This window comes from Myxocyprinus asiaticus, chromosome 20 (genome assembly GCF_019703515.2).
Source record: "Myxocyprinus asiaticus isolate MX2 ecotype Aquarium Trade chromosome 20, UBuf_Myxa_2, whole genome shotgun sequence".
Taxonomy (NCBI): domain Eukaryota; kingdom Metazoa; phylum Chordata; class Actinopteri; order Cypriniformes; family Catostomidae; genus Myxocyprinus; species Myxocyprinus asiaticus.
In genome coordinates, this window is record NC_059363.1 from 7,303,838 (window position 1) to 7,316,273 (window position 12,436).

Here is a 12,436-nt window from a genome sequence, read left to right on the forward strand (position 1 = left end):
CCCTGGCAGAAATTGTGAAATTTTGCCATTTGATTTTATTGGTCTTTTATTTAAGGATAGTGATCATATGAAGCCACTTATCATCGCATAGTTGTTTGGCTCCTTTTTAAATCATAATGATAGCAGAAATCACCCAGATGGCCCTGATCAAAAGTTTACATACCCTTGAATGTTTGGCCTTGTTACAGACACACAAGGTGACACACACACAGGTTTAAATGGCAATTAAAGTTTAATTTCCCACACCTGTGGCTTTTTAAATTGCAGTTAGTGCCTGTGTATAAATAGTCAATGAGTTTGTTAGCTCTCACGTGGATGCACTGAGCAGGCTAGATACTGAGCCATGGGGAGCAGAAAAAAACTGTCAAAAGACCTGCATAACAAGGTAATGGATCTTTATAAAGATGGAAAAGGATATAAAAAGATATCCAAAGCCTTGAAAATGCCAGTCAGTACTGTTCAATCATTTATTAAGAAGTGGAAAATTCAGGGATCTCTTGATACCAAGCCAAGGTTGGGAAGACCAAGAAAGATTTCTGCCACAACTGCCAGAAGAATTGTTCGGGATACAAAGAAAAACCCACAGGTAACCTCAGGAGAAATACATGCTGCTCTGGAAAAAGACGGTGTGGTTGTTTCAAGGAGCACAATACGACGATACTTGAACAAAAATGAGCTGCATGGTCGAGTTGCCAGAAAGAAGCCTTTACTGCGCCATTGCCACAAAAAAGCCCGGTTACAATATGCCCGACAACACCTTGACACGCCTCACAGCTTCTGGCACACTGTCATTTGGTGTGACGAGACCAAAATATAGCTTTATGGTCACAACCATAAGTGCTATGTTTGGAGAGGGGTCAACAAGGCCTATAGTGAAAAGAATACCATCCCCACTGTAAAGCACGGTGGTGGCTCACTGATGTTTTGGGGGTGTATGAGCTTTAAAGGCACGGGGAATCTTGTGAAAATTGATGGCAAGATGAATGCAGCATGTTATCAGAAAATACTGGCAGACTGGCATTCTTCTGCACGAAAGCTGCGCATGGGACGCTTTCCAGCACGACAATGACCCTAAGCACAAGGCCAAGTTGACCCTCCAGTGGTTACAGCAGAAAAAGGTGAAGGTTCTGGAGTGGCCATCACAGTCTCCTGACCTTAATATCATCATGCAAGATGACCAAAGACTTTGCATGACCTGGAGGCATTTTGCCAAGATGAATGGGCAGCTATACCACCTGCAAGTATTTGGGGCCTTATAGACAACTATTACAAAAGACTGTATGCTGTCATTGATGCTAAAGGGGGCAATACACAGTATTAAGAACTAAGGGTATGCAGACTTATGAACAGGGGTCATTTCATTTTTTTACATTGTTGCCATGTTTTGTTTTATGATTGTACCTTTCTGTTATAACCTACAGTTGAATATGAATCCCATAAGAAATAAAAGAAATGTGTTTTGCCTGCTCACTCATGTTTTCTTTAAAAATGGTACATATATTACCAATTCTCCAAGGGTATGCAAACTTTTGAGCACAACTGTATATACACCTGAAGGCACTTGACAGGATCCAAGAGTCCATAATAGTGGCTCACAAAAGTAATCTGTTTTGTTTTTTTCTCTCTCTCTTCAGGTGTGTGGCTCTCTGTAGTCTGGGGATCTGGCTCTGTGAAGAGCTTGTTAATGGCACTCAACACCCGCAGATCAAAGAAGCCCTTAATGTCATCTGTGTCACTCTCAAGGTAATATATGCTTAGTTATATAACAAAAGAAATCCATATATGTTGCTTTTAAACATTGATTAAAAATGGAACAGAAGCATCTGTGTTGTAAAATAGCCGTCACTGGCAATGTGAGCACAGCACAGAAATTATGGCATTGCTCTTGGCCTGAGTCTTCTGAAGCCATTCCTGATGCCTGGGCTTACTGCACTGGCACAAGTTTGTTCTGCTCATCCAGAAAAAGATTATTCCATACTCCCTGCAGCCACCCCTACCAGCCGTCCTAAATCTAGACCGGCAACATGTTTGGCCACTCTGCTCCTCACAGACAGAAGGCTAATCCACTGAAGAATGCACGCTTCAGAGACTTCAAGGAATTATTAAATTTCTGTCTGAAATCAAGTCTAGGGCCAACAAAACACACTCACATACACGATCTCTCTACCTGATTAGCTGAGTCAGACGGTGATCAGGTCGATTCTATAGGCTTTTCTGTGAATCTGTGAGTCAGTGTCACAGTGGAGGGTTAGACACGAGGGCCTCTCTTTCTCTCTCTTGGGTTTGTTCCACGAAGCAGAATTAGGCAGAGACTCATCCCTAGTTTTAATCAGCTCAGATGAGGCCCACGACACAATTTGCCGATAGCCCTTTTCCACCAACGTGGTTCGGGTGCGGGGTCCTGGGCCAGTGCGAATTCTCTAACTGTTCCGCACATTTCCACCGCAGAAAAGTCCGTTCCGGGGCCGAAAACCTGGTTCTGCACAGCCCCAGAAGCTTGCTGGTCTCTACGCAGGAACCATTTGCATCAGGGGATGGAGGGCGGAATAATATTTCGTTACCATGGTAAAGTTTTCCCAAACAACAACAGTAGCTATCGTCTGCAGCGAGGAGTACTTCTTCGCTCTATAACAACAATAAAAAAACCCACAAAATTATCAGACTTCAAAAGCGTTCAGGTAACATGACGAAACGAGTGCTCTACATGCGATATGGTATTTACGAAGATCCGAGATAAACTAGAGAGATCGCAAAGGAAAAAAAAACTCTACGAGAATGAAGATACAGCACTAAATGATGCACACCGCCTTCAAATGGACAATTGACCAAATCATAAACAAATTGAAAAACACTTAAGGAGTACAGGGACCATAAGAAGGACATAAGCAAAAGTGACAGTGGACGGAACAATAGTGTTTTGGACTCGGACACCGATCAGTCTGCTAACTAACCGGGGCATTGAATTCAGCCAGTAATGCTCTTGATAAACAGTGAATCGCCAATGTCCTCTGTAGCTGATCTCAGCAAGTTGTTATATTTGCCAACTTTGTTAGCTTTTCTTACACTGTTGTCATCTTATTTTGTGCATTGTTTAGTTCTGTAAAGGGATTTTTGACCAGCTACTCACTAAGTTTGGAGGATCACTGCTATCTGTTAAGTGAAACAGTGGGATTCTCAATCAATAATATTATATGCTATGGCAAAAATCTATGTGCTGCACCAATGTTAATAATGATTCCACTGTAACAGTTTACAGAACTTAGCTAGTTAAGCCATAGCTCATACAATATAATGTAATTACATTACCTGTCATCTTTAGAGTAGATATCGTCTCTGACAATCTTGTTGAGCAATGTAATAATGGATTGTATTAATCCGTATGTTTAAATATTATCGCAATAACAAGATTAAAAGCTGTATACAAACACACCGTGATGCCATGTTTGTTTGTGTTTGAGGTAGTCTCGTGAAACTACCACATAGACAATAACCCGTTACGTCACCATTCGGCTCTCAGGTCAGTGGAAAAGTGTGGCCGGTTTACGATAGGCTCCAGATTGCCCCGGCCGTGAACCAGTGTAGCACATGCATGGCACAAGAACCATCGCAATTTTGGTGGAAAAGGGCTATGAGCACATTAATGTTGCTGACAGGTCTGTTTTTAACTGTTTTTACATTTCCTTGCAGTTTTCAAATAAAACCGTAGCCCTGGTGGCCTCGGATATCTTGCACCTGCTTATAAACTACGTCGACGATCTGCAGAAGTTTCCACCCAACACTCCCAAAAAAATTGTGGAGGTAAAGTCAGTCACGACCCAAGCCTTATTGGTTGAATTTTTTGTCAAGCATGTCTTTGAACTGTTAAGGTTAAATATGTAATTTCTACATCACTGGCAGCACTAAACAGAATTGCAAAAATACATATTTTAAATACTCCCCCTATCTTCCATTGTTCAGTCAGACATGTAATCTTGCCCCAAACTCACACATTGATTGATCCATTGTTGGCCCAGTCAGGCCGCTCAAACAGATTGCCATTCCAAATGGTGCCATTAGTGGCACAGAAATTGCAGTTCACTTTTAAATCAAGTAACATTACTTTCCTGCTTTTTTTAGGTCCTTATTGCAACCATCACTTATCTTCTCCCGGCCACAGAGTCCTCCCCTCACGAGCTGGAAAAGAGGGTACTTAAAAATAAAAACACATACAAATAAACGCATACAAGTGAATACAACTGTGAAATGAAATCTTGTACACATTTAGCCGACAGCTCCATGATATCACAAGCCCTGTTTATTAAAGGGACAGTTCACCCCCAAAAAAAAACTAATTTCAGTCATTTACCTTCTTGTAAAAAAAATTTTTTTTCGTCTTATGAAACACAGGATTTCCCCCCCCCCAACATGTCCAGACTGATTTTTTTTCCATACAAAGAAAGTAGACCATATGACAAAAAAAGCACGTGTTATGATCTAAATTGACTTGTGTGCTCTATTATCCAAGTCTTCTAAATTCCAATGATAGCTTTTTCTGAGGAACAGAAAATCTTGCCTCAAAAACAGGGGCTTGGACATTCAGCTAAATATCTCCTTTTGTTTAACACAGAAAAAAAAAACAGGTTAGGAGATGACAAAAGAAGTGAGGAGGTAAATGTTCCTTTTTGGGTGAACTGTCACTTTAAATTGGTCACTAAAGTAACTGGCTAATTACATAATTATTAACCACAATGTTAAAGCACCCATATTGTTTATATACTGTATATAATACTCACTCCCTCCCTTTGTCTCTCTAGCTGGTTGTATCTCTGCTGCTGTGTTTGCTGGACTGGGTGATGGCTCTACCTCCAAAAACCCTCCTGCAGCCAGTTCAAGGAGCCTCGGACAAAGAAAAAAATGACAAATCTGTTCTCAGCTGCATCTATAAAGTAAGAGATATCAAGTCTGGTTAGATAATTGTACAGCTTATGTAACATGAAATGTCAGAAAAACTAAATGCATTGCATTAATGTGGTATTTGCTGTGTTAGTCAGTCATAAACCCTCTTTGAAAGATACTACGGGGAATTAGCTTCACTTGGAAAGGTAATTACTCCATTTTCTTGAACACCTTTGTCCATCTCTAAGGTCCTCCATGGCTGTGTGTACGGTGCTCAGAGCTTCAGTAACCCCAACTACTTCCCCATTCACCTGTCAGACCTGAGCAGCCCAGACTACGACCCTTTCCTACTGCTGGAGAACCTTAAGGAGCCAGAACCCCTCCACTCACCAGACTCTGAACGCTCCTCCAAACTGCAGCCGGTCACTGAAGGTAAGCATATGTCTTCTTTTTGTCTCCTCTTCTTGTTTAGCCCTTTCTTTTAAACTGTGATGTGTTTATACATCTGACATTTCAACAATTGAGCAGTTTCATTTTAAACCATGCCCTTGCCAGGTGACAAGATGTTTAGCAACTGATTTTGGGTCAAAAATGACCCGTATGGAGTACAATAGATTTGCAGTAGATTTACAGCAGATTCATCTATTAATTATGGACATGAAAATAGGCATTGGCTCACCTACTTGTTTTCACACTAAACACAGGCTTACATAGTATCATTTTACCTAGAAAGAGCACCATCTCTATGTCAGTTGTGGTGCTGCTCGTGTACAGTACATAGACAGTAAATGCTCAGCTTTACGGCAAGGATTTATAGTTCTTAAAATAAGCTGATACTTGGATTACTTATGCATTTTATTTGTTTCAAAGAAAAACACATCATGGTATTCTGCAATTTTAAACCATAGGAATATTGCTAAAAATGAACATACAGTATATTATTGTACAACAAATACATAGCATTGTCAAATCAACATTGTGCATTTGAAAAACTAGACATAACTAATTGTGTGTGTGCATGTATGTATGTGTGTGTGAGAGAGAAAGTGATCTTGCGACACACTTCACTCAAGTAAACACTGCTGCAATGAAAACCAGCGTTATTACCCCTGAATATAAAAGGTGTAGACAAAATTTTTGACATTCCATAAAATTGAACAACTATTTTAAAAACCTAAAACTTTTTTTACATATTAATTCAGTCAATGTTGAGGAGAGCCCAAAGGCATTTTCACTTAAATGTCGATGTCACAGCTGGTTAGAACAAAATTCAGATTGGGACCTGGTTAGGACCCTTTGTTAGAACACCATGTTAACCACCACCCATAACGGTTTCTCCCACCTTTGTCACCTTCTGGAATTAAAACAAGGAGTAATAGAACAACACTACTAAAACAAACTGAAAGAGCGAGAATGAGTGAATGAAATCGGTTTGCTCCATCATGCTGGTTTCAGTGTGTATTTGGGAGTAGGGCGGCTTTGAGGTTGACAGCAGGGGGCTGGTTTCCTGTGCTGCTGGTGCTATGTCTCTCTCCATCAGTGTAAAATAACTAATCATTACATCCCTGAGTGAGACATGTGTCCACCACTTTCCTACCTCCATTACTCCTGAAATTACTCCTAGCTCTGGATTCTCGGGATATTGGGGGGAGGGAGGGTGGTTCTGAGATGGTCCATATTTTGCTTCATCAAAGTAAAATCCCACCTTCCTCATCTCTCCACCCCCCAAGAGCTCCGGTCTAAGAATGTTTTGGCTCATTAAGGCGATGGAGAATGTAACTAAATGTGATTGGTGTGGTGTGTTGATTGGAGGGAGTGGGCCTCTGGCACGTCAAGTGTGCTGGTATTGGGCTGCTCTCTGCATGGTTCCTCTGTAAGTTTTAGCGTTGAGAGAAAGGGAGTGTCTCCATCAAGGGCATCTTACCAGCACTGAGGCATCTGCACCTCTCCCCATGTATCCTGCATTCTTGATCACACCCTAATGTTCCCGTATTCACACCAGCTCTCCGCACCTTCTCTCATCCCAGCTCTGCTGGAGTTTAACACTGATAGATCTGAAAATCACTACCTCCCTGAAGAACCAAGTGCCTCAACTCTTTTCTTTTCCTTGTTTCTAACATCTTTTCACCATTGTAGCAGTCTCCTTTATTTTTGTCACATTTAAACCAAAAAGGGATAGTTACCCAAAAATGAATATTTAGTTGTCATTTACTAACCCTAATATTGTTTTAAACCCGTGTGACTTTCTTCTGTTGAGCACAAGATACATTTTTAAGAATTTTAACGCTGCTCTTTTTTTCATACAATGAAAGTGAAAGGTGGCACAGACTGTCAGTCACTAACATTCAGCCTTACATCTCCTTTTGTGTTCAACAGAGCAAAGAAAGTTCTAAGTGTTTAAGAAAAACATAAAAACAGTAAATGATGTAAGAATTTACATTTTTGCGTGAACTGTCTTTAAGCCAAGTCAATTCACTTGATGTCGTCTTGGTATTTTCAATGTTGGTAAAAGGCATACAAGTATAATTTCTATCTACTTGAATATGGAAAGGACATATTGCGTTTCAATAATATTTCAAATAAGCAATAAAATCTGACAACAATGGTATCATACATTTTGTTTCTTCAGCTCAGATCACACAAAATGGTATTTTTCAGGCTGGTCCAGTTAATGCGCTTCTAGAGTAAACAATTTGTTATTTAATCTGAAGGACTTCCATTGTTACAGCTGCCAAATTGAGTTTTACAATCTTCGGCTCATACACTGGCTCAGACAGAATCTGCAAAGGGGTTTTTTTTTTTTTTGGAAATGAATTTGCACTAATTTTGGTGAAATATCTGTGGGATGGATTTATGGTGCGTTCACAACATGTCACAATTACCGTGATTAGGAGTTTCCAACTTCTAAACAGAATCAACATCTTCATAGAACTTGTAATTACAAGTTGTAAACTCTGAATTTTGTGAAAGCGCTGACTTGACAGTCGTGACGTCATGCATAAATAACCAATATAGCAGTGGCCTTAACAGTTTCTGTTTGACATTCTATTTTATAATGTTATTGTTACTTTATTATTAAATTGTTAAATTGAAAAACACAGAACTGATTTAATTAATAATGTAGCAAATAAGTAATTTGCTATTATACAGTGCATCCGGAAAGTATTCACAGCACTTCACTTTTTCCACATTTTGTTATGTTACAGCCTTATTCCAAAATGGATTATTTTCCTCAAAATTCTACAAACAATACCCCATAATGACAACGTGAAAGAAGTTTGTTTGAAATCTTTGCAAATTTATTAAAAATGAAAAAAATCACATGTACATAAGACACTCAAAATTGAGCTCAGATGCATCCTGTTTCCACTGATCATCCTTGAGATGTTTCTACAACTTGATTGGAGTCCACCTGTGGTAAATTCAGTTGATTGGACATGATTTGGAAAGGCACACACCTGTCTATATAAGGTCCCACAGTAAACAGTGCATGTCAGAGCACAAACCAAGCCATGAAGCCCAAGGAATTGTCTGTAGACCTCCGAGACAGGATTGTATCAATGCATAGATCTGGGGAAGGGTACAGAAAAATGTCTGAAGCATTGAAGGTCCCAATGAGCACAGTGGCCTCCATCATCTGTAAATGGAAGAAGTTTGGAACCACCAGGACTCTTCCTAGAGCTGGCCGCCTGGCCAAACTGAGCGATCGGGGGAGAAGGGCCTTAGTCAGGGAGGTGACCAAGAACCCGATGGTCACTCTCTGACAGAGCTCCAGCATTTCTCTGTGGAGAGAGGAGAACCTTCCAGAAGAACAACCATCTCTGCAGCACTCCACCAATCAGGCCTGTGTGGTAGAGTGGCCAGACGGAAGCCACTCCTGCCTGGAGTTTGCCAAAAGGCACCTGAAGGACTCTCAGACCATGAGAAACAAAGACTGAACTCTTTGGCCTGAATGGCAAGAGTAATGTCTGGAGGAAACCAGGCACCGCTCATCACCTGGCCAATACCATCCCTACAGTGAAGCATGGTGGTGGCAGCATCATGCTGTGGGGATGTTTTTCAGCGGCAGGAACTGGGAGACTAGTCAGGATCGAGGGAAAGATGAATGCAGCAATGTTCAGAGACATCCTTGATGAAAACCTGCTCCAGAGTGCTCTGGACCTCAGACTGGGGTGAAGGTTCATCTTCCAACAGGACAACGACCCTAAGCACACAGCCAAGATAACAAAGGAGTGGCTCCGGGACAACTCTGTGAATGTCCTTGAGTGGCCCGATTGATCATCTCTGGAGAGATCTGAAAATGGCTGTGCACCGACGCTCCCCATCCAACCTGATGGAGCTTGAGATGTCCTGCAAAGAAGAATAGGAGAAACTGCCCAAAAATAGGTGTGCCAAGCTTGTAGCATCATTCTCAAAAAGACTCGAGGCTGTAATTGGTGCCAAAGGTGCTTCAACAAAGTATTGAGCAAAGGCTGTGAATACTTATGTACATGTGATTTTTTTTGTTTTTTAAATTTTTTTTTTATTTTTTTTATTTTTTTTTTTATTTGTAATAAATTTGTAAAGATTTCAAACAAACTTCTTTCACGTTGTCATTATGGGGTATTGTTTGTAGAATTTTGAGGAAAATAATGAATTTAATCCATTTTGGAATAAGGCTGTAACATAACATAAAATGTGGAAAAAGTAAAGCGCTGTGAATACTTTCCGGATGCACTGTAAACAACAAAGCTGCAGATGGTTCCGTTTTGATATTATGAATGTTTCTTTACAACCAAATAACTTCAGAGGACGTGAACAGCTCCGAGGTGAATTTCAGAGTTGCCATCTCGTAGTTACAGTAATTACGACATAACATGAACATAGCAGTAAACACGCAAAAATATGTCAAATAAATTTGCGAGTACTACACTTTCATTGGTAGCTGGAAATATTATCACACTAGCCAAAATATTTCATAAATAAACATAAAATGGGCAGTGATGTGCACAACTTTGTGAATGGTGCTCGAAATCTGCTGAGCTTTCTGTGGTGTTCTGCAGATGCAGATTCCATTTCTGCACATACCCTTTCTCACATATCTTTACTTTTCTGTCTGTTTGTAGTGAAGAGCCGTATTCAGCAAGGCCTGATCTCAATTGCTGCACGCACGGTCATATCCCACCTGGTCAACCACCTGGGTCACTATCCGATGAGTGGTGGTCCTGCAACTCTGACCAGCCAGGTGTGCGAAAACCAGGATAACCCATACAGCGAAAGTGCAGACCTCACCCCCGAGCTATTTGATGCGCCCAACATGCAGTTCTTCGTGCTTAACGGCACCACACTGCTGTCCTACCTACAGATCCGGGCGGAGGATGGCCTGCCTGGAGGCGGAATGTCAGCTGGCCTCACTACCACCAGTGCCTGCGTACGAGTCATTGTGCGGGACATTTCTGGCAAACACTCCTGGGACTCAGCTGTACTGTATGGTCCACCCCATTGTATCACTCCAAGTCAACCGTTGCACCTTTATACATCCTCCAATCCAGCAGGGGGTGGCCAAGATGAGGACAGAATAGACCGAGGTAGTCAAGAGGAAGCAGAGGATGGAGCATTTCAGGAGAATGAGGAGAACCTGGAGGATCATGAAGACGAAGTGAAAGAGGACGAGGAGGGAGATCTTGAGGAAGAGGACGAAGAACAAGGGCTCGAGCTAATGGCCCCACAGGCCAAGCGACAGTGCCGAGAGGTCATCCCGAGCTGGGACTCCCTGCAGGATGGGGAGGATGCTCTGGATGAGATGCTGCAGTACCTGGGATACTCCAGCCCTGAGTGCCTGCAGCGTACTGGTGCTCCACTCAACATCCCAGCTCCGCCACCAACCTGTGTGTCTGAGAAGCAGGAGAATGAAGTCATCAATGCTATCCTGAAGCAGTGTGCTGAGGAGCAGGACTTCACAGTGCATCGGGGGAATCACCTGAACATGAGGGCTGTAGTGCAGCAAGAGCCAAGCCCGCAGAGACCCCAGTCAGCATTCTACTACTGCAAACTACTCCTCAACATACTAGGCATGAACTCCTGGGAAAAGAGGTAAGATTTCATACATGACCAAAAGAACCCATAGGAAACATTGATATAGAAACTGCCAAGTGCAAACGCCTGCTTTCACATTGGGCAAAAAGTTAAGGAATTGGATTTGAAATCCTATGGTTTTCCCAGCAAAGGTACTGGTTTTGACAGATATTGTTTTTTTTTTTTTTTTTGCCAAGTGGTTATAAGTTTATGGAACCTCAGTGGACGATCCTTGAGAAGATGGTCAGTCACAAAAAGCTGACCAGACTTAAAAGCCCTGTGAAGTTCTTTAACGAGCACAGTTCGATTTGGTGTTTTGACGTATTTCCTTCTGAAACAGAACGACTTGTCCCACTTTTGAAAATAGCCAATAGGCTTTAGTTTACAGACACACACACACACACCCCTTTCCACCATGCTGCTAATGTCAGAGCCACTTACAAGGGAAACTTGAGAAGCAATCTCAATACTGGCCAGCTTTTCCATTGACTTTTAGAACCAAACTATGATCCGACAGCATTAATCCATAACCAGCCCACAAACGCACACAGCACATCGCGGTCTTTGCTTTTGACGATGTTGGAGCCGTTTTGCAAGATGAATAACAAAAAACAAGTGAGTAAAAGAAAATATATCTGTTTTGAATCACAATACACTAAGCATAAAAAATATAGAACACTTACTGGTGTTGTACATCCCAAGAAACCTCCGGCTGCACACAAAATATAAATAAAACAACTTCTCTCGCGTCCAGCTCCCTCGTTGCCGCGGCCCATTCACAAGTGATCATCCCTATGCCCTATTTCCTTCAAAGACAATTACCCTCCACTGTGAGAGCTTCGGATGGCTGAAAGGTGATAACAGTCAGTCAGAACTCACTTTTTAAGTGATTCTTAAGGGAAAATCTGTTTGGAACAACCCTACAGCATGGATTATGTTCCCTGCAAAGGCATTATCAGCACCAATTAGAACAGCCGGGCACGCTGAACAGCATTTGATTGGACAAGGTTTCTGAAACTCTGTGACATCATGGGTGTTTCTGCTTCTGTTTAGTCGGAAGAGAGAGACGGCAGATTTTAAATGCCTGTAACTTCTGGAAACAAATTTTGTCAATGTTTAAAAGTAGACCAGCATAAAGATGAACTTAAAGCCTGTAGATTTGGACTAAAACCAGCAAATCTTTAATTTTGATTTCATGGGGCCTTTAAGGCCAAAGTATACTTCGTGTTTCCATGTGTCACTACGTCTTGAGCACAGTGTGCATAACGCAAATTTCATCATCAGCACAATATGCTCGTATTGTCCATGTGCATCCCAGCTTTTCTGGAAACACGGACAGCCTGCATCTGTGTGTGTCGTATGCACGTGCGCCTGGCCTTGACTGTACTAAAAGGTATCGCGAAGCAGTCGTAGTGCACATACGGCAAACACGTTAGGGCCGGCTCATGGCCAAAAGAGTACACTTTGAAATGCTAGAGTGCTTAACTGAGCACAAGACATAATGGCA

The 12,436-nt window shown here is 41.7% G+C and overlaps 1 protein-coding gene across 5 annotated transcripts in view; it reads left to right on the top strand.

Annotated features, from left to right (window-relative positions):
- LOC127410828 (ral GTPase-activating protein subunit alpha-1-like) overlaps positions 1 to 12,436 on the top strand; it is a 91,495-nt gene that overhangs the window by 43,804 nt on the left and 35,255 nt on the right. For all 5 annotated transcript variants that reach the window (XM_051646030.1, XM_051646027.1, XM_051646026.1 and 2 more), the window contains 6 exons: positions 1,635 to 1,743; positions 3,688 to 3,798; positions 4,117 to 4,185; positions 4,794 to 4,925; positions 5,124 to 5,307; positions 9,981 to 10,947. In XM_051646030.1, the coding sequence (XP_051501990.1) occupies positions 1,635 to 1,743; positions 3,688 to 3,798; positions 4,117 to 4,185; positions 4,794 to 4,925; positions 5,124 to 5,307; positions 9,981 to 10,947 (1,572 nt within the window). The remainder of the gene's footprint in view (positions 1 to 1,634; positions 1,744 to 3,687; positions 3,799 to 4,116; positions 4,186 to 4,793; positions 4,926 to 5,123; positions 5,308 to 9,980; positions 10,948 to 12,436) is intronic.